Here is a 22,766-nt window from a genome sequence, read left to right on the forward strand (position 1 = left end):
ACTAAAGAACATAAAAGGGTGGGGAGAGAAGCAGAAGGAGTAAACTACTCGCCAGAGAAGTTTTAGCGAAGGCGGAAGATCACAAATGGTGATTCGTAGTTTGGAGTGGTAAGGGAGTCTTCCGGAAGACAGCAAACCCCGTAATCCTCCCACAACCAACCTCGTGGAGGTGGAACTCGGGCTATCGCACGTTTTAGCGTTCGATGACACTCCCATCCATCAGGCAGAGAAAATTGTGATATCTAGGTGGATGGATAACACTTGCAAGGGGGTAGAAAAGGGTCTATCAAAAAATGCCCAGGCAGTACGGATTGGACACTAAAGCAAACTCCATGAGAGGTGTTAATATCCACACAAGATCACATAAACTCATAAAAAACTGCCAAAAAGTAGAGAAATTTCAAACAGATATACTTCTTGCCTCAAGCATCCATTGGCCGTACCCTATTCCAATTTCAGCATGAAATTTATGAACAATAGTCAAATTTACTTTCAGCAAAGTCAGACTTACCGATGCGCCAGTATCACTTAGATAAACTAGCTGAGTGGAGGGCAAAGCAGTCAGCAAACCCACTGACTTGTCACTCAGAAAGGGGTTTCCAGAGACGTCTATAATGATAAGACCAGATGATTTGTAGTATCGACCATGTGCGGTGAGCGAGCGAACGGCGTCGTTGCTGAGGTGGTTGTAACGCAACGACAGAAATCGGAGTGTCGGACTGGCGGCACCAAGAAGGGGTAATATAGGCAAGTGCTGCGTACCCAAATGGCAGGCATCGAGGCAGAGCGAGGTGAGACTGCAACCGCTCAGCAACCCAGTTATCCACACTGTGAGGAGGGGAGACGGTGTTAGCCGAAAGGAGGAGAGAAAGGCAGCTCCATAGGCCTCCGAAAAAAGCCTAATATAGGAAGTCAGAGTGTAGATTGTGAAGGAATCCTGTTTGAGTAAAATGGCTCTCGAGATCTGCCTGCCCAAGTGATCAGGAACGCCGCGGAGATCGGCGATGCTGCAATAGTTTTCGGCCAACTTGAGGCAACATAAATGTACCAGCGGCAGCATACTACAATGAAGCTGCGATAAGTTTGCGCACCCACACGTGCACAGTCCTCTTGACCACTTATGGACAATTAGAAATACACATTTATGCACTTTATTCGTACTGTTTGCACAAAATACATTATCGTCGAGGATATTTCTCGGTATAACAACGTCCGCCATCAGCAGAAATGCTTATGCGACAGTGCTGATTGAGTAGTGTGCCTAAGACAGCAGGAACAGGAAGGGGATCATCGAGAGCAAGTTTTTCCGGATCCTCCAACTCGTCCAACGGCACCGTCTTCTCATCCTCATCTTCCGAGTCAGAGAGAACGAGAACTTCGCTCTCAGTGGCTAAATTCAGATGCACACAATTGAGTTTATTAACGGAAGCATCGACAACCAGATCGGCAACATAACCAGCAAGCTGGGATTCAGGCCACATCGACTGACGAGCGAAGAGCGCCGTCAAGCGTGCTTCCACAGAGTCATCAGGGAGATCTTCACTTGGTAGGTAAGTGATACTCCTCTGTTGGGTGAGGGAGGAGACCTCGCAGTAAGCACGACCAGTGCAGGTGAGGTGCCGATGTAAACGTGGCTGCAGGCCGTGGGGTACGGTGGCACACCAAACTGATACAAAGTCGCTGAAGGCTATCTTCCCTGTGATTGACAGTATGCTCTCGCCAATGAGACGACAAATTTTCCCGCGTCGTGGAAAAATCGCCCTGTTCTCTGCACACCTCTTACGATAGAAAAAGCGCTGGAATACCTGATGGAGAACGGATGAAGGATAGAGATCTTCCAGTCGAGTTATCACATCTTGAGGGTTAGAAAAACCCGTTTGTGACCAGTTCAATGATAGCTCATCAGCCATGTCAAAAATTGCCTGTAAAACCTATAGAGAGATGAGATAAGATAGTACCCAAACAAAATGGAATAAATAAGTCTAAAATGAAACAGAGTAAACTTACACGACTAAGGTAATCCAACTGAAACAAACGACAACAGCCTTCCCATGGGAAGACGTTAAGTCTGTCCATAGCATATAGCAGTTCAGCTTCGCTACATGGGATCGATATGCAGAGTTCCTCAAATGTAGAGAACTTGGCCAACTCGCCAATTTGCGCATCATCTTCTTCGATATGATTGGAGAAGGCTGCAGGTAGAAGATATTGTTTTAATTTACGAAGACTTGGTGCTCGGATGGTCAACAGTTCGAGGTACACCGTTTTAATCGAAGCTACAGTGCATCTAGTGACCCTTGATTCATCCACCGTCCAAAACCTGTCCAGTGGAATTGTCGGTATTTTCAAATCAGGCACCAAAAGCAGAGAATTTGATGTCTCCGCTTCCAGGAAACGCTGTGTTGTCGTAGCGGTGCACAAGAACGCAGGACTATCACCGTGACTACTGTTTTCTGATTTGATATTCGCAGCGAATTCAGTTGAATAGAGTAATTGGTCCGCCAGCGCTGGTGTGATTTCGAGAAGATAAGTATCCCTGTCGAACGGGTTATCACTTAGGATTACTAACTGGGAGCTTTTAAGGAAGTTTTTTGTGACGGAAGATACATGTTCTAGCAACTTGAAAACATCACTGTCCGACCTAGACGGAACCATTGAACGAGTTGTACCGCCTTGACCATCATAAAGGCGTTGCAACAGTTAAAAACAACCGAAGTAAAAGGCCACTGTTATCAAGATAATGCATTAAGTACTTTTCAACCTTTAAGTATTAATCAGTTAATTTTAATATTAAGTAACTTAGGCATTAAGTTTGTTTATGTTGTGCACGTGTATAATGTAAGAAAACCGTGCAAGAACCACAATATTATTTGTTAATGCAAGGTTTCAAGGGATTTTTCAGATTTGTAGAAATTTGTTAACATGACAGCCTTTGACAGTTAAAATTTTTTGCATACCTCAGGAGATTCGGAAGGCTGTATGTGTAGCCACCCGAGACCCCTCTGGGGACGGAGACATAACACTCGAACAGAATATGCGTATTAGGCACACAGAACATGTTAGTGCTACTTGAGTGACCCGAAGACCAGCCCACCTAACGAAGTGCAATGTTCAAGTCAAAATGGCCCTTTATTAAGACCGACCGCCAAACTAACAACCAACGTATTACATAGGACTTCTCCTCTCCCCAGTGCTCCCCTTAGTCAACCTCCGCGTCAGCCACCACAGCGTTGTCGGTGCTGTGATTAAGCACTCGTAGGCCACTCGTGTTGCAAATCAAATTTCTATGCAACTTAGGAGATACTTGATCGCAGCGTTAGTGTAGCGTCCCGAGACTCCCTGGAGTGAATGAAGACAGAATACTCGGGCAAAATATATATTCAGCGCAGAGAAGATGTCTGGGCTATTGGCCTGGCCCGAAAGCTAGCCCAGCCAGTGAGGTACAAGAAGGCTAATTCAAGGTACAAAAAGTGGCGCCTCACCAATACCAGGTGATAAACCACTATCGTATTACATTAATTATCCCCGTTGGCAATTCAGTTGGATCTGAAGTTTCATCCGGTTTGAGAATTGGATTTAGGAAAGGACGATTCTGCTGGCCATCATGCATATCCTTAGATAAACGAAGGAACACTGGCCTAAAAGCCGATTTGTGTAAGAAAGGACGGAATTTAGCATAGGTCCTTGGGGAAGGGTTTCGCGTCTGTTCCTCCTTGCCATGTTGTTCTCACCTCAGAACTGCTCATTCATATCTATCCGGACTCTATCTAGCTAGAAGGGAGATGAAGGAGGCATCACGAGTTTACTTTATTAACAACCTTATGCGAGTACGGTGGGAATTCTCTGCACCCAATCTTTTCCTGGTGTTTCAAGGCTAGTGTCACTTCAGTTGTCAATAGCTTTCCTCAGAACATGGGACTGGGGAAGTTGCCGAAAGTAGGCAGCAAATTCAGCCCATCGTTTGTGGTCATCACCATTTCTACTATTTGTAGCATATGAACTTCTTCCTCCCAGCTAAGGTTTATCACTCGGCGGTAGAAATCTAGAAGTATCTTTTAAAATCGGTTCATATTCCGCTGCCACCAATGTAGCGCCATGAGACTTCCCTAAAGATGAAGGAAGGCATAATACTCGGACAGAATATATATATAATGTAGATATTCGACATGCGGAAGGCATTAGGGCTACTCAGATGGCCCGAAGGCCAGCCCACCCGGCGGGGTACAGTGGCAAAGACAAAGTGGCCCTTTACCGAAACCGACCGCTAAACATGAGGTCTGGCGGTTGTAAAGTGGGTGCTTAAAGGCCAAATTATTTAAGTATACTTTTGAAAATATTGCTCCCCATTATTGCCTTACTAAGAGCCATGCTGTTATTTGTGAGATTGAATTTTAACGATGGAGTGTCATTCACTTTGTTAAATGTATAAGTACATGGGCTGTGTACGAGATCTACCAACAAGTACAGCACCCTGAGTTTTCCTCACAATCAAAGAAACTACAATAGTAAGGCAAAAAAATATTGACGTACAGAAAGGCTGAGAAGCCACTGGCATTTTCTAGGGGCATTAACGCCTAGTTCAAATGCGGGCAACAAGGACTTAAGTGCCTGTGGAAACGTCTGGACCCATATTTACCCTGGAATGTAATACAATCTGAATTTAATTAATGTTTCATGTCTCTATTATGAATAGTGTGCATGTGGGCTTCCCAGCCTCTGGAGTTTGCATCTCCGCCCGAAGTCAAGGCCCTTTGCTCACCCCGGGTCTTATTACGTTAGAAACTAATCCGCCTCCGTACTGACATTACTTGATACAGCTTTAGGAAAGGCTTATAGCGCTGCATATATGTACACGCACCCAAACAAGCCATATTTTCAAAATCCCATTGTGAGGAAGTTAGCAACTGTGCGACAAGAACTGACGCAAGCAACCCAAACTCGCACATACTGCCCAAAAACGAACAAGTCTTCACACCTTTCCTCGCGAAACGGCACTAGGCGGCATGAGAACTACATCCTAGCATCTCCAAAAACTATCTTTCCACTCTTGATATGGATAACACCGCAATACCGGAGCAAACCGTTACCTACTTCATCGGACCACTGGTTCACGCAGGTCATTCAGTCTCCGAGTTCCCTACGACACAGTTGCCTGGGACGGCACAGCACACCGTCCTCCGTTAACAGACAGATGAATTGGGGAACATTCGCACCTAAAAACTACAACACTCCCGTATGCTTTCCACGACGTTTGCATACACCTTGATGCACCCAGTGCCAAACAAAATCTTGTTCCCACAAAAAGACGACTCCTGCATGCGAGGAGCGCTGAAATACTTTCGAGATCGGGCATTTGATTTGACAAAAACACTATGAGTATGTAGCGGTTACTTGGTTGAAATAAGTAACACCGGAACAACGTATTTTGCCGTAAAAAGAAGACGCTATGAAAGACTTATCAAGTGTATGCAGGGACAAATATATGAGTGTCATATAAAGAAAAGGCTAAGCAGAAATGATTGGGAGTACTCCTAAGATAGGAAGGGTGGATGGCAACGCTTCAAGGTCCTATGAGATGGTACACCTGGAGTCACCTTTTGAGAGGCCCCAACGTACCCACTTCTCGCTGCTCTCCGTGTACGGTGGGTAGCGGAACCTACAGTTGGAGAGCAAGAGGAGGTGATTGAAATACGCCACTACTGATATAAACGGGGATAGTGTTGAGGAAAATAAATTATCAGTCGGAAATGAGGTAAATGCGCTTCAATCTTTGGCATTAAAATAAGCATTTATAGACTGGAGACTCGTTATTAAGGGGTGAACGGGAAAAATTTAGGTGAAAGAATAAAAACTGGAATTACAAATTGTTGAATTTCTCCACGGTAGACTTATCCAACAGCGAGCGAGGGTTCGAAAAGGCGTCGATGGACGCTTGGCCAAAGTATCGCCCCGTGCCGGAGTTACCAACACCACCGAAGGGTAAATTACGTACTAGATTGAGGTAATGAGAAAGAGAATAAAGTCATTCTTCCACCATTATCACCGGAGGCCTAAAAGCCCCTTAACAAGCTGTAGCATGGCAGGAAACATGCAACCACGCATCTGACTATATCGGCTTCTCCAGTCTCCCGACATGCGGCCCTCATGATGGCCGCACAGTCATCCGCTCATAGCAGCCGCAGTTCCAAGTGCCAACGATGTTTTTTAAGAGTAATATTATAATGTAAAACCCGTTTTCGTCTAAGACAACCAGTTTTATGAACCATTGTTAAGTTTGAAAATGATAAGATTTAACCCGGTGGATCCGAGCATCATCAGTTCAGGCATCGAAATCCCTGCCATTTCAGCTAGATTTCTGCTTCATTGTTTGTTTGGGGTGATTTGCGTTAGATTGTCACCTTTAATAGCAATTCTTGATTTTATTTACTAAAACGAGGTTGACCGTACAACGGCCGACGTTACAGCGCATTGAGCAAAATTCAACAAGACTTTGGATAGGAATTAACGTTATTGAAGTACGCCGATGATTTGAGAAGCCTCAGCTATTTAATAAACTAAATGAAAAGCTATATTTTGATTAAAAACCATGATGTTAATAGCCCGCTTCATGTTTAGTTATTATCTTAGTCCTTTGATAAGACACGCCACAGATTTCTTTGTCATTTCAACGATCGTAATCAAGAGTCTGAGCAACCCAAAGCTAAATCTCTCTACTGGCAACCCGGCCTTAAGAAAGCAGGAATAAAAAACGCACCACCGAGTTGCATTATACAGTCGTTGAAGACAATCGAGCCCGAAGTAGTTCGATTCTTCCAGGCCTTTATCACCTCACTGTCCGACGCAAATACGTAAATCGTCAACGGCTTCTCCCTGTGCAAAAAATAGGGAGGAAGAGAGAGGAACAATTTCAAATCTATCTTACCAAATTCACACATGGCACCATCCTAACTCTATTACAACTGGAATCAGTGCAAATGCCGATCCAGCAGTTGCTGTCACCCGTTAAGCACGATTCTGGTAGAAAAGCCAGAAACTGCTGAATTACGGCATTCCGGTTGTTAGACAAAACAAATTTGCATGGCTAAATATGACCTTTTGTAGGTCCAGGTCATTTATCATATTTCTTCTCATACGTACCACTGTCCATTATCCTCATTCTCTCGTCCCGAGCGCTGGTCAGTCTAGGTGCTAACTATAACTTAAGCTACTAGGGTTTGTGTGAAAGGACCGTCTTGACGTGTACGATATTGAGAAATGGGTGCAGACCTAGCCAGATGTCAGAAAAGCTTTCAAACCTACCCACCATTAGATTCAAGAGGAGAGAATGGAGTGATGGACTCACTTTCGCTGTACATAACTGATGGCCTCATCGTAAGACTGAACCGTGACAATCGGCAGAATGGGTCCGAAAATCTACACAAATGTTAACAAAGAAGTGTAAACCTTATTAGTGGGAGAAAACAAAATCGAAATAACTTTATGCATTAAAAAAGCAAGGCAGAGGATTGACCAAAAAGACATCTAGCAATGAATTGAGCTATGGAATGTTCCATGAATCAAGAATGAGAATAATACCTCCTCTTGCATAAGGACATCATCCTCTTTGACATCTTTCACGATCGTCAGTTCGATGAATTTCTCCTCAAGATGCGTTTTGCCACCGTACACCACTTCACCTCTAGTGCTTTGGAGTAGAGATGAGAGACGGCTAGGAGGCAAAGAAGACACCATACACATTGGGGGGTTAATCTTGTTAAGACTCTAAGTGATACAAATTCGTGGTCGTTCCAGACCACGAGAAAGGTATGATATGAAAGCAAATAAAAAGGAAGACGAGAGGAGTGGAGAAACCTACGCGGTATGCCTCTCATTGATGATACGAGCAAAGTCCGCCGACTCCTCCATTTTTTTACCATAGAATGTCTCCGTTATGGAGATGCACTCCTTGATAAAATTATCCTATAAAAATAAAACCATCAAAACTATCTATCTGTAGATATATCGAATCAAAATGTGCATGTCTATTCAAAAGCATAGGCAGACGAAGTTCTCTATGAAAGAAAGCATAAAACCTGATGATGTCTACTTGTACAGAAGACTTCGAGCACATTACGGTGATAAGACTCAGCCACACAACAGTGCGGCAGCTGAAACACGGTAGCGACGATCCTAGATGATGGGTCGCAACCCAAAGTATAATAATCATCCTTGTAGACATTCATTCAGTGAACGGATGGTTTGAGAGCGATGCATAATCTGCCATTAGATTGCACAAGAGATGGATTTTTCTTCAAAAACTGTAAACACACCCCGGATTTAAAGATAGAAGAGTTGAATGCTGCAGTAATTTCCTGGATCGCGTCATCACATTTGGTAAACGCAGGCGCATCACTTCACTGTGGAACCAAAACGAGCATCAAAGGAGTGGAAGCGTGCGAACTCGGTACTGCTAACGAAATGAGACAGGCTGTCTTTGAATAGCATTGATGAATTGACAAATCTTTTCGCACCCAGACTTTACATTCCAAGCATCGGTTGAACGCAAGGATGTATTATAAATATAGCAGCAGAAGACGATGTGCGAAAAGTCGCCGACATCTGGACCCACTTAAGTCTGCTAATTTCCGCCGTAAAAATTCAACAACAGAAATCCCTACAGAAATAGTGAAGGGACAGAAAAAGAGTATGGTAGCCTTGATACCTACCAGAACTTTGGCATGACAGAGGACGTAATCGGGGGCAACGCAGGTCTGACCTGCGCTGAGACCTTTAGCCCAGATCAAGCGTTTCGCCGTGAGCGCCAGATCGGCAGAAGCGTCCACGTAGACAGGGCTTGGAAGAGCAGAGAGGAAGGGAGATAGAGTAAAACCAAAAGGAAAGAAAACGCTTGCACCTATTTCGTTGGTCCACCTGGGTTCATACGATAACGTGTTGTCTCGTTTTAATCATGCATGGTATTTTGTGTAACTTTGATTCTGGCTCCAAGGTCGCTCAAAATACGAAGATTCCATGAATAATTACAATATACAACAACTTCAAGTTACATTTGACTGCCATAAAAGGGAGAATTATAATGGAATCTAACTACCTTGGTTATTATTACCACAATTCCCATGGCTGCCGTTAAAGGTAAGGTCTCAGCTTTCCTTGTGAAAAAAAATTGGGCCACACTACAGTAATTTCAAAGATAGAAAAGGCAACAAGTGAAGAGCCAGTAGGTGAGTTATTTGGTCTACGAAAAATTGAAGAAATAAATTGGACAAAAGACCAAGTAAAAGGCCCAAGGCCTGAGTTGGTGTCTCATAAACACTTACTTCAATCTGGATCCTCGGTACAACTATGATAAAACTAGGTAAGACACTCAATCCACCTTACCCCTCACATCCACTCAATCAGGCATCACTAAAGTTAGCAGACAACTTTGGGAAAGGGTCTAGGTTAGTCACACGTAGTGGCAATTATTTGTGAACTAGAGCAACTTGTACAAAGCCTCGCCAATCCTGCTAAACACAATAAAACTTCTTCCAGTTTTGCCAAGCCAATATGAAACAAAAAGCAATGGACCGCGTAAATTGCATACTCAAGTGCGACGAAGGAAGCCAAAGTGAATGAATCTGTGCTAAGCCATGATAAGAGGATCCCACCTTTTCCCACCTAGTTCGAGAGTGACGGGAGTGAGATGTTTGGCCACCTGAGAGAGGATGCTACGTGCGGCGTTCATGCCGCCAGTGTAGAACACGTGGTCGAAACGATACTTGTCCAGCAGTTGCATCGTCTCCTTCGCACCACCTGTGAACACCTGGCACACGGTCTACAAAGTGCAGTCATAGGTTAATGGGGATTGACTTGAACTCGATGGGAAAATTGGACAAGAAATTACCACTTGAAGTGTTCCAACTTCGAAGAAGAATGGTGTTGCACACATATGAGACAAGTCAGGAGAGTATTAATATTAGTGCTATCACTCCGTCCAACCTTGCTGTAGAAATATAGACATGCTGAAGAGATCTTTACCATAAATTAAAATTGACCCTGACGGCAATTGACAGTGGTGGAAAATAACCTCCAGAATTGTTAATCAGTACTTTGATGGAAATTCACCACGTCAAAAGAATGTAGTTGATTTCGTCACCGGTGACAGTCCCCATTAGAAAAATATGTTTACTTTGTATATTTGACTACGTGGGCTACTCAAATCCTCGAGGTTTGGTTATCACGCTGGTAGTATGGCATTCTGTTAGCATCGGTGACCATAACCTCTCAACGATTCCTTACACTAAAAATAAATCCACTTTTGGTAACCATTTAAAGAAAGTGGAAAAGTGCTGCGCATCAGGTAAATTTTAAAACGAGCTCTCCCAAAGCGAACAACAATTTGGCTATCGTCAGAGGTTAAATTTCCCAATCAGTCCCTTGACTGACTGAAGTACCACTCTTAACACCTTAAATATTGGTACGAAATTGCCCAGTTGACGAGTACCTCATCGACATAGGAGGGCAAGAGGTTGGCGAGGAGGGATTCTGTCTCCGGCGCCAGTTCGGAGGGCTTCAAGACCACTGCATTGCCCGCTGCGATGGCTCCAACGAAGGGAAAGAGGGACAGAAATATAGGGTAGTTCCACGCCCCAATCACCAGTACGCGGCCCAGCGGCTGTGGCTGGATGCTTACGGTATCAAACAGGCTAAGGAACGTCCGTGGGATCTGCAATGCACACGAAGATGAAATCTTACACAACGATATTTGTTTTTCGTGGAACATTTCCCACACAGACATTGATCACCATACATATGTAGCGATGGTCGACTGACGTTTTAAGGTACCGCCAATACTCTAGAACGACCTATTGACATCTAAGGTGGTCTCGTGAGCTTGCTGGTATTGCTGACAGTTTGTGCTCATTGCACTAACAAACTTCGAATAAATACGTTCACGCTGGGTAACTCCTTAGGCAATTGTCATCATAATTTTTTTTTTCATTAGATGGTTCAAATTTGATCGAAAATGCTTAATCCAACTATGCATGCCTCCTGCCACTACATCAGACGCCTGTCCTCAAGAACTCTTGGCATCACTCACCAGCGAGACGTGGAGCTCATACACGCCCAGCCGTTTAAGGGTTTGTAGACTGTTCGGGTGTGTGTGAAGGGCAAACGGAGGGAGGAAAGTATCTTAGCTCCTGACAATTAGCTAACCCAAATTGCTTCGCTCAGAACTGGAAGTCGTTTGTACATTCGCTACCAGGTTTGGTATATGTGGTGTAAACAGGTTGGCTAAGTTTGCCACAATGCAATACAATAGGTGTGGCATATTCCTAGTTTAGTGGAAGGAGGGATAGTGTTTCCACTTTTTAAGCGGCACAACTACACCAAAGCAATAAAACAACCGGCACATAGTGCCCAATTCGACTTTTAAAGCTCGGTGGCCAACTGTGCTGCTTCCTAACATTCAGCAAACCCCGTAATCCTCCCACAACCAACCTCGTGGAGGTGGAACTCGGGCTATCGCACGTTTTAGCGTTCGATGACACTCCCATCCATCAGGCAGAGAAAATTGTGATATCTAGGTGGATGGATAACACTTGCAAGGGGGTAGAAAAGGGTCTATCAAAAAATGCCCAGGCAGTACGGATTGGACACTAAAGCAAACTCCATGAGAGGTGTTAATATCCACACAAGATCACATAAACTCATAAAAAACTGCCAAAAAGTAGAGAAATTTCAAACAGATATACTTCTTGCCTCAAGCATCCATTGGCCGTACCCTATTCCAATTTCAGCATGAAATTTATGAACAATAGTCAAATTTACTTTCAGCAAAGTCAGACTTACCGATGCGCCAGTATCACTTAGATAAACTAGCTGAGTGGAGGGCAAAGCAGTCAGCAAACCCACTGACTTGTCACTCAGAAAGGGGTTTCCAGAGACGTCTATAATGATAAGACCAGATGATTTGTAGTATCGACCATGTGCGGTGAGCGAGCGAACGGCGTCGTTGCTGAGGTGGTTGTAACGCAACGACAGAAATCGGAGTGTCGGACTGGCGGCACCAAGAAGGGGTAATATAGGCAAGTGCTGCGTACCCAAATGGCAGGCATCGAGGCAGAGCGAGGTGAGACTGCAACCGCTCAGCAACCCAGTTATCCACACTGTGAGGAGGGGAGACGGTGTTAGCCGAAAGGAGGAGAGAAAGGCAGCTCCATAGGCCTCCGAAAAAAGCCTAATATAGGAAGTCAGAGTGTAGATTGTGAAGGAATCCTGTTTGAGTAAAATGGCTCTCGAGATCTGCCTGCCCAAGTGATCAGGAACGCCGCGGAGATCGGCGATGCTGCAATAGTTTTCGGCCAACTTGAGGCAACATAAATGTACCAGCGGCAGCATACTACAATGAAGCTGCGATAAGTTTGCGCACCCACACGTGCACAGTCCTCTTGACCACTTATGGACAATTAGAAATACACATTTATGCACTTTATTCGTACTGTTTGCACAAAATACATTATCGTCGAGGATATTTCTCGGTATAACAACGTCCGCCATCAGCAGAAATGCTTATGCGACAGTGCTGATTGAGTAGTGTGCCTAAGACAGCAGGAACAGGAAGGGGATCATCGAGAGCAAGTTTTTCCGGATCCTCCAACTCGTCCAACGGCACCGTCTTCTCATCCTCATCTTCCGAGTCAGAGAGAACGAGAACTTCGCTCTCAGTGGCTAAATTCAGATGCACACAATTGAGTTTATTAACGGAAGCATCGACAACCAGATCGGCAACATAACCAGCAAGCTGGGATTCAGGCCACATCGACTGACGAGCGAAGAGCGCCGTCAAGCGTGCTTCCACAGAGTCATCAGGGAGATCTTCACTTGGTAGGTAAGTGATACTCCTCTGTTGGGTGAGGGAGGAGACCTCGCAGTAAGCACGACCAGTGCAGGTGAGGTGCCGATGTAAACGTGGCTGCAGGCCGTGGGGTACGGTGGCACACCAAACTGATACAAAGTCGCTGAAGGCTATCTTCCCTGTGATTGACAGTATGCTCTCGCCAATGAGACGACAAATTTTCCCGCGTCGTGGAAAAATCGCCCTGTTCTCTGCACACCTCTTACGATAGAAAAAGCGCTGGAATACCTGATGGAGAACGGATGAAGGATAGAGATCTTCCAGTCGAGTTATCACATCTTGAGGGTTAGAAAAACCCGTTTGTGACCAGTTCAATGATAGCTCATCAGCCATGTCAAAAATTGCCTGTAAAACCTATAGAGAGATGAGATAAGATAGTACCCAAACAAAATGGAATAAATAAGTCTAAAATGAAACAGAGTAAACTTACACGACTAAGGTAATCCAACTGAAACAAACGACAACAGCCTTCCCATGGGAAGACGTTAAGTCTGTCCATAGCATATAGCAGTTCAGCTTCGCTACATGGGATCGATATGCAGAGTTCCTCAAATGTAGAGAACTTGGCCAACTCGCCAATTTGCGCATCATCTTCTTCGATATGATTGGAGAAGGCTGCAGGTAGAAGATATTGTTTTAATTTACGAAGACTTGGTGCTCGGATGGTCAACAGTTCGAGGTACACCGTTTTAATCGAAGCTACAGTGCATCTAGTGACCCTTGATTCATCCACCGTCCAAAACCTGTCCAGTGGAATTGTCGGTATTTTCAAATCAGGCACCAAAAGCAGAGAATTTGATGTCTCCGCTTCCAGGAAACGCTGTGTTGTCGTAGCGGTGCACAAGAACGCAGGACTATCACCGTGACTACTGTTTTCTGATTTGATATTCGCAGCGAATTCAGTTGAATAGAGTAATTGGTCCGCCAGCGCTGGTGTGATTTCGAGAAGATAAGTATCCCTGTCGAACGGGTTATCACTTAGGATTACTAACTGGGAGCTTTTAAGGAAGTTTTTTGTGACGGAAGATACATGTTCTAGCAACTTGAAAACATCACTGTCCGACCTAGACGGAACCATTGAACGAGTTGTACCGCCTTGACCATCATAAAGGCGTTGCAACAGTTAAAAACAACCGAAGTAAAAGGCCACTGTTATCAAGATAATGCATTAAGTACTTTTCAACCTTTAAGTATTAATCAGTTAATTTTAATATTAAGTAACTTAGGCATTAAGTTTGTTTATGTTGTGCACGTGTATAATGTAAGAAAACCGTGCAAGAACCACAATATTATTTGTTAATGCAAGGTTTCAAGGGATTTTTCAGATTTGTAGAAATTTGTTAACATGACAGCCTTTGACAGTTAAAATTTTTTGCATACCTCAGGAGATTCGGAAGGCTGTATGTGTAGCCACCCGAGACCCCTCTGGGGACGGAGACATAACACTCGAACAGAATATGCGTATTAGGCACACAGAACATGTTAGTGCTACTTGAGTGACCCGAAGACCAGCCCACCTAACGAAGTGCAATGTTCAAGTCAAAATGGCCCTTTATTAAGACCGACCGCCAAACTAACAACCAACGTATTACATAGGACTTCTCCTCTCCCCAGTGCTCCCCTTAGTCAACCTCCGCGTCAGCCACCACAGCGTTGTCGGTGCTGTGATTAAGCACTCGTAGGCCACTCGTGTTGCAAATCAAATTTCTATGCAACTTAGGAGATACTTGATCGCAGCGTTAGTGTAGCGTCCCGAGACTCCCTGGAGTGAATGAAGACAGAATACTCGGGCAAAATATATATTCAGCGCAGAGAAGATGTCTGGGCTATTGGCCTGGCCCGAAAGCTAGCCCAGCCAGTGAGGTACAAGAAGGCTAATTCAAGGTACAAAAAGTGGCGCCTCACCAATACCAGGTGATAAACCACTATCGTATTACATTAATTATCCCCGTTGGCAATTCAGTTGGATCTGAAGTTTCATCCGGTTTGAGAATTGGATTTAGGAAAGGACGATTCTGCTGGCCATCATGCATATCCTTAGATAAACGAAGGAACACTGGCCTAAAAGCCGATTTGTGTAAGAAAGGACGGAATTTAGCATAGGTCCTTGGGGAAGGGTTTCGCGTCTGTTCCTCCTTGCCATGTTGTTCTCACCTCAGAACTGCTCATTCATATCTATCCGGACTCTATCTAGCTAGAAGGGAGATGAAGGAGGCATCACGAGTTTACTTTATTAACAACCTTATGCGAGTACGGTGGGAATTCTCTGCACCCAATCTTTTCCTGGTGTTTCAAGGCTAGTGTCACTTCAGTTGTCAATAGCTTTCCTCAGAACATGGGACTGGGGAAGTTGCCGAAAGTAGGCAGCAAATTCAGCCCATCGTTTGTGGTCATCACCATTTCTACTATTTGTAGCATATGAACTTCTTCCTCCCAGCTAAGGTTTATCACTCGGCGGTAGAAATCTAGAAGTATCTTTTAAAATCGGTTCATATTCCGCTGCCACCAATGTAGCGCCATGAGACTTCCCTAAAGATGAAGGAAGGCATAATACTCGGACAGAATATATATATAATGTAGATATTCGACATGCGGAAGGCATTAGGGCTACTCAGATGGCCCGAAGGCCAGCCCACCCGGCGGGGTACAGTGGCAAAGACAAAGTGGCCCTTTACCGAAACCGACCGCTAAACATGAGGTCTGGCGGTTGTAAAGTGGGTGCTTAAAGGCCAAATTATTTAAGTATACTTTTGAAAATATTGCTCCCCATTATTGCCTTACTAAGAGCCATGCTGTTATTTGTGAGATTGAATTTTAACGATGGAGTGTCATTCACTTTGTTAAATGTATAAGTACATGGGCTGTGTACGAGATCTACCAACAAGTACAGCACCCTGAGTTTTCCTCACAATCAAAGAAACTACAATAGTAAGGCAAAAAAATATTGACGTACAGAAAGGCTGAGAAGCCACTGGCATTTTCTAGGGGCATTAACGCCTAGTTCAAATGCGGGCAACAAGGACTTAAGTGCCTGTGGAAACGTCTGGACCCATATTTACCCTGGAATGTAATACAATCTGAATTTAATTAATGTTTCATGTCTCTATTATGAATAGTGTGCATGTGGGCTTCCCAGCCTCTGGAGTTTGCATCTCCGCCCGAAGTCAAGGCCCTTTGCTCACCCCGGGTCTTATTACGTTAGAAACTAATCCGCCTCCGTACTGACATTACTTGATACAGCTTTAGGAAAGGCTTATAGCGCTGCATATATGTACACGCACCCAAACAAGCCATATTTTCAAAATCCCATTGTGAGGAAGTTAGCAACTGTGCGACAAGAACTGACGCAAGCAACCCAAACTCGCACATACTGCCCAAAAACGAACAAGTCTTCACACCTTTCCTCGCGAAACGGCACTAGGCGGCATGAGAACTACATCCTAGCATCTCCAAAAACTATCTTTCCACTCTTGATATGGATAACACCGCAATACCGGAGCAAACCGTTACCTACTTCATCGGACCACTGGTTCACGCAGGTCATTCAGTCTCCGAGTTCCCTACGACACAGTTGCCTGGGACGGCACAGCACACCGTCCTCCGTTAACAGACAGATGAATTGGGGAACATTCGCACCTAAAAACTACAACACTCCCGTATGCTTTCCACGACGTTTGCATACACCTTGATGCACCCAGTGCCAAACAAAATCTTGTTCCCACAAAAAGACGACTCCTGCATGCGAGGAGCGCTGAAATACTTTCGAGATCGGGCATTTGATTTGACAAAAACACTATGAGTATGTAGCGGTTACTTGGTTGAAATAAGTAACACCGGAACAACGTATTTTGCCGTAAAAAGAAGACGCTATGAAAGACTTATCAAGTGTATGCAGGGACAAATATATGAGTGTCATATAAAGAAAAGGCTAAGCAGAAATGATTGGGAGTACTCCTAAGATAGGAAGGGTGGATGGCAACGCTTCAAGGTCCTATGAGATGGTACACCTGGAGTCACCTTTTGAGAGGCCCCAACGTACCCACTTCTCGCTGCTCTCCGTGTACGGTGGGTAGCGGAACCTACAGTTGGAGAGCAAGAGGAGGTGATTGAAATACGCCACTACTGATATAAACGGGGATAGTGTTGAGGAAAATAAATTATCAGTCGGAAATGAGGTAAATGCGCTTCAATCTTTGGCATTAAAATAAGCATTTATAGACTGGAGACTCGTTATTAAGGGGTGAACGGGAAAAATTTAGGTGAAAGAATAAAAACTGGAATTACAAATTGTTGAATTTCTCCACGGTAGACTTATCCAACAGCGAGCGAGGGTTCGAAAAGGCGTCGATGGACGCTTGGCCAAAGTATCGCCCCGTGCCGGAGTTACCAACACCACCGAAGGGTAAATTACGTACTAGATTGAGGTAATGAGAAAGAGAATAAAGTCATTCTTCCACCATTATCACCGGAGGCCTAAAAGCCCCTTAACAAGCTGTAGCATGGCAGGAAACATGCAACCACGCATCTGACTATATCGGCTTCTCCAGTCTCCCGACATGCGGCCCTCATGATGGCCGCACAGTCATCCGCTCATAGCAGCCGCAGTTCCAAGTGCCAACGATGTTTTTTAAGAGTAATATTATAATGTAAAACCCGTTTTCGTCTAAGACAACCAGTTTTATGAACCATTGTTAAGTTTGAAAATGATAAGATTTAACCCGGTGGATCCGAGCATCATCAGTTCAGGCATCGAAATCCCTGCCATTTCAGCTAGATTTCTGCTTCATTGTTTGTTTGGGGTGATTTGCGTTAGATTGTCACCTTTAATAGCAATTCTTGATTTTATTTACTAAAACGAGGTTGACCGTACAACGGCCGACGTTACAGCGCATTGAGCAAAATTCAACAAGACTTTGGATAGGAATTAACGTTATTGAAGTACGCCGATGATTTGAGAAGCCTCAGCTATTTAATAAACTAAATGAAAAGCTATATTTTGATTAAAAACCATGATGTTAATAGCCCGCTTCATGTTTAGTTATTATCTTAGTCCTTTGATAAGACACGCCACAGATTTCTTTGTCATTTCAACGATCGTAATCAAGAGTCTGAGCAACCCAAAGCTAAATCTCTCTACTGGCAACCCGGCCTTAAGAAAGCAGGAATAAAAAACGCACCACCGAGTTGCATTATACAGTCGTTGAAGACAATCGAGCCCGAAGTAGTTCGATTCTTCCAGGCCTTTATCACCTCACTGTCCGACGCAAATACGTAAATCGTCAACGGCTTCTCCCTGTGCAAAAAATAGGGAGGAAGAGAGAGGAACAATTTCAAATCTATCTTACCAAATTCACACATGGCACCATCCTAACTCTATTACAACTGGAATCAGTGCAAATGCCGATCCAGCAGTTGCTGTCACCCGTTAAGCACGATTCTGGTAGAAAAGCCAGAAACTGCTGAATTACGGCATTCCGGTTGTTAGACAAAACAAATTTGCATGGCTAAATATGACCTTTTGTAGGTCCAGGTCATTTATCATATTTCTTCTCATACGTACCACTGTCCATTATCCTCATTCTCTCGTCCCGAGCGCTGGTCAGTCTAGGTGCTAACTATAACTTAAGCTACTAGGGTTTGTGTGAAAGGACCGTCTTGACGTGTACGATATTGAGAAATGGGTGCAGACCTAGCCAGATGTCAGAAAAGCTTTCAAACCTACCCACCATTAGATTCAAGAGGAGAGAATGGAGTGATGGACTCACTTTCGCTGTACATAACTGATGGCCTCATCGTAAGACTGAACCGTGACAATCGGCAGAATGGGTCCGAAAATCTACACAAATGTTAACAAAGAAGTGTAAACCTTATTAGTGGGAGAAAACAAAATCGAAATAACTTTATGCATTAAAAAAGCAAGGCAGAGGATTGACCAAAAAGACATCTAGCAATGAATTGAGCTATGGAATGTTCCATGAATCAAGAATGAGAATAATACCTCCTCTTGCATAAGGACATCATCCTCTTTGACATCTTTCACGATCGTCAGTTCGATGAATTTCTCCTCAAGATGCGTTTTGCCACCGTACACCACTTCACCTCTAGTGCTTTGGAGTAGAGATGAGAGACGGCTAGGAGGCAAAGAAGACACCATACACATTGGGGGGTTAATCTTGTTAAGACTCTAAGTGATACAAATTCGTGGTCGTTCCAGACCACGAGAAAGGTATGATATGAAAGCAAATAAAAAGGAAGACGAGAGGAGTGGAGAAACCTACGCGGTATGCCTCTCATTGATGATACGAGCAAAGTCCGCCGACTCCTCCATTTTTTTACCATAGAATGTCTCCGTTATGGAGATGCACTCCTTGATAAAATTATCCTATAAAAATAAAACCATCAAAACTATCTATCTGTAGATATATCGAATCAAAATGTGCATGTCTATTCAAAAGCATAGGCAGACGAAGTTCTCTATGAAAGAAAGCATAAAACCTGATGATGTCTACTTGTACAGAAGACTTCGAGCACATTACGGTGATAAGACTCAGCCACACAACAGTGCGGCAGCTGAAACACGGTAGCGACGATCCTAGATGATGGGTCGCAACCCAAAGTATAATAATCATCCTTGTAGACATTCATTCAGTGAACGGATGGTTTGAGAGCGATGCATAATCTGCCATTAGATTGCACAAGAGATGGATTTTTCTTCAAAAACTGTAAACACACCCCGGATTTAAAGATAGAAGAGTTGAATGCTGCAGTAATTTCCTGGATCGCGTCATCACATTTGGTAAACGCAGGCGCATCACTTCACTGTGGAACCAAAACGAGCATCAAAGGAGTGGAAGCGTGCGAACTCGGTACTGCTAACGAAATGAGACAGGCTGTCTTTGAATAGCATTGATGAATTGACAAATCTTTTCGCACCCAGACTTTACATTCCAAGCATCGGTTGAACGCAAGGATGTATTATAAATATAGCAGCAGAAGACGATGTGCGAAAAGTCGCCGACATCTGGACCCACTTAAGTCTGCTAATTTCCGCCGTAAAAATTCAACAACAGAAATCCCTACAGAAATAGTGAAGGGACAGAAAAAGAGTATGGTAGCCTTGATACCTACCAGAACTTTGGCATGACAGAGGACGTAATCGGGGGCAACGCAGGTCTGACCTGCGCTGAGACCTTTAGCCCAGATCAAGCGTTTCGCCGTGAGCGCCAGATCGGCAGAAGCGTCCACGTAGACAGGGCTTGGAAGAGCAGAGAGGAAGGGAGATAGAGTAAAACCAAAAGGAAAGAAAACGCTTGCACCTATTTCGTTGGTCCACCTGGGTTCATACGATAACGTGTTGTCTCGTTTTAATCATGCATGGTATTTTGTGTAACTTTGATTCTGGCTCCAAGGTCGCTCAAAATACGAAGATTCCATGAATAATTACAATATACAACAACTTCAAGTTACATTTGACTGCCATAAAAGGGAGAATTATAATGGAATCTAACTACCTTGGTTATTATTACCACAATTCCCATGGCTGCCGTTAAAGGTAAGGTCTCAGCTTTCCTTGTGAAAAAAAATTGGGCCACACTACAGTAATTTCAAAGATAGAAAAGGCAACAAGTGAAGAGCCAGTAGGTGAGTTATTTGGTCTACGAAAAATTGAAGAAATAAATTGGACAAAAGACCAAGTAAAAGGCCCAAGGCCTGAGTTGGTGTCTCATAAACACTTACTTCAATCTGGATCCTCGGTACAACTATGATAAAACTAGGTAAGACACTCAATCCACCTTACCCCTCACATCCACTCAATCAGGCATCACTAAAGTTAGCAGACAACTTTGGGAAAGGGTCTAGGTTAGTCACACGTAGTGGCAATTATTTGTGAACTAGAGCAACTTGTACAAAGCCTCGCCAATCCTGCTAAACACAATAAAACTTCTTCCAGTTTTGCCAAGCCAATATGAAACAAAAAGCAATGGACCGCGTAAATTGCATACTCAAGTGCGACGAAGGAAGCCAAAGTGAATGAATCTGTGCTAAGCCATGATAAGAGGATCCCACCTTTTCCCACCTAGTTCGAGAGTGACGGGAGTGAGATGTTTGGCCACCTGAGAGAGGATGCTACGTGCGGCGTTCATGCCGCCAGTGTAGAACACGTGGTCGAAACGATACTTGTCCAGCAGTTGCATCGTCTCCTTCGCACCACCTGTGAACACCTGGCACACGGTCTACAAAGTGCAGTCATAGGTTAATGGGGATTGACTTGAACTCGATGGGAAAATTGGACAAGAAATTACCACTTGAAGTGTTCCAACTTCGAAGAAGAATGGTGTTGCACACATATGAGACAAGTCAGGAGAGTATTAATATTAGTGCTATCACTCCGTCCAACCTTGCTGTAGAAATATAGACATGCTGAAGAGATCTTTACCATAAATTAAAATTGACCCTGACGGCAATTGACAGTGGTGGAAAATAACCTCCAGAATTGTTAATCAGTACTTTGATGGAAATTCACCACGTCAAAAGAATGTAGTTGATTTCGTCACCGGTGACAGTCCCCATTAGAAAAATATGTTTACTTTGTATATTTGACTACGTGGGCTACTCAAATCCTCGAGGTTTGGTTATCACGCTGGTAGTATGGCATTCTGTTAGCATCGGTGACCATAACCTCTCAACGATTCCTTACACTAAAAATAAATCCACTTTTGGTAACCATTTAAAGAAAGTGGAAAAGTGCTGCGCATCAGGTAAATTTTAAAACGAGCTCTCCCAAAGCGAACAACAATTTGGCTATCGTCAGAGGTTAAATTTCCCAATCAGTCCCTTGACTGACTGAAGTACCACTCTTAACACCTTAAATATTGGTACGAAATTGCCCAGTTGACGAGTACCTCATCGACATAGGAGGGCAAGAGGTTGGCGAGGAGGGATTCTGTCTCCGGCGCCAGTTCGGAGGGCTTCAAGACCACTGCATTGCCCGCTGCGATGGCTCCAACGAAGGGAAAGAGGGACAGAAATATAGGGTAGTTCCACGCCCCAATCACCAGTACGCGGCCCAGCGGCTGTGGCTGGATGCTTACGGTATCAAACAGGCTAAGGAACGTCCGTGGGATCTGCAATGCACACGAAGATGAAATCTTACACAACGATATTTGTTTTTCGTGGAACATTTCCCACACAGACATTGATCACCATACATATGTAGCGATGGTCGACTGACGTTTTAAGGTACCGCCAATACTCTAGAACGACCTATTGACATCTAAGGTGGTCTCGTGAGCTTGCTGGTATTGCTGACAGTTTGTGCTCATTGCACTAACAAACTTCGAATAAATACGTTCACGCTGGGTAACTCCTTAGGCAATTGTCATCATAATTTTTTTTTTCATTAGATGGTTCAAATTTGATCGAAAATGCTTAATCCAACTATGCATGCCTCCTGCCACTACATCAGACGCCTGTCCTCAAGAACTCTTGGCATCACTCACCAGCGAGACGTGGAGCTCATACACGCCCAGCCGTTTAAGGGTTTGTAGACTGTTCGGGTGTGTGTGAAGGGCAAACGGAGGGAGGAAAGTATCTTAGCTCCTGACAATTAGCTAACCCAAATTGCTTCGCTCAGAACTGGAAGTCGTTTGTACATTCGCTACCAGGTTTGGTATATGTGGTGTAAACAGGTTGGCTAAGTTTGCCACAATGCAATACAATAGGTGTGGCATATTCCTAGTTTAGTGGAAGGAGGGATAGTGTTTCCACTTTTTAAGCGGCACAACTACACCAAAGCAATAAAACAACCGGCACATAGTGCCCAATTCGACTTTTAAAGCTCGGTGGCCAACTGTGCTGCTTCCTAACATTC

General features: G+C 44.1%; 3 protein-coding genes across 3 annotated transcripts; all 3 read right to left on the reverse strand. All coding sequences in view use genetic code 11, as the record gives it.

Moving 5' to 3' along the window:
* Positions 1-1,911: 1,911 nt before the first annotated feature.
* Positions 1,912-2,655, reverse strand: EGR_03413 (sister chromatid cohesion protein DCC1; the record flags this gene model as incomplete). Its single annotated transcript, XM_024492662.1, has 1 exon — positions 1,912-2,655. One exon carries the CDS (start codon positions 2,653-2,655, stop codon positions 1,912-1,914), a length of 744 nt encoding a protein of 247 aa, XP_024353063.1.
* Positions 2,656-12,496: 9,841 nt separating this feature from the next.
* EGR_03414 (Sister chromatid cohesion protein DCC1) lies at positions 12,497-13,973 on the reverse strand (the record flags this gene model as incomplete). The annotated part of the gene is made up of 2 exons (XM_024492663.1): positions 12,497-13,240; positions 13,326-13,973. The coding sequence occupies 2 exons, from the start codon at positions 13,971-13,973 to the stop codon at positions 12,497-12,499; spliced, it is 1,392 nt and encodes a 463-aa protein (XP_024353064.1).
* A 2,913-nt stretch (positions 13,974-16,886) lies between these two features.
* Positions 16,887-22,092, reverse strand: EGR_03415 (Fatty aldehyde dehydrogenase; the record flags this gene model as incomplete). The annotated part of the gene is made up of 9 exons (XM_024492664.1): positions 16,887-16,974; positions 17,180-17,309; positions 18,073-18,188; positions 18,661-18,731; positions 18,894-19,026; positions 19,174-19,277; positions 20,024-20,150; positions 20,963-21,129; positions 21,799-22,092. The coding sequence occupies 9 exons, from the start codon at positions 22,090-22,092 to the stop codon at positions 16,887-16,889; spliced, it is 1,230 nt and encodes a 409-aa protein (XP_024353065.1).
* Positions 22,093-22,766: the final 674 nt, after the last annotated feature.

This window comes from Echinococcus granulosus (assembly GCF_000524195.1).
Source record: "Echinococcus granulosus chromosome Unknown EG_S00017, whole genome shotgun sequence".
NCBI classification, from domain to species: domain Eukaryota; kingdom Metazoa; phylum Platyhelminthes; class Cestoda; order Cyclophyllidea; family Taeniidae; genus Echinococcus; species Echinococcus granulosus.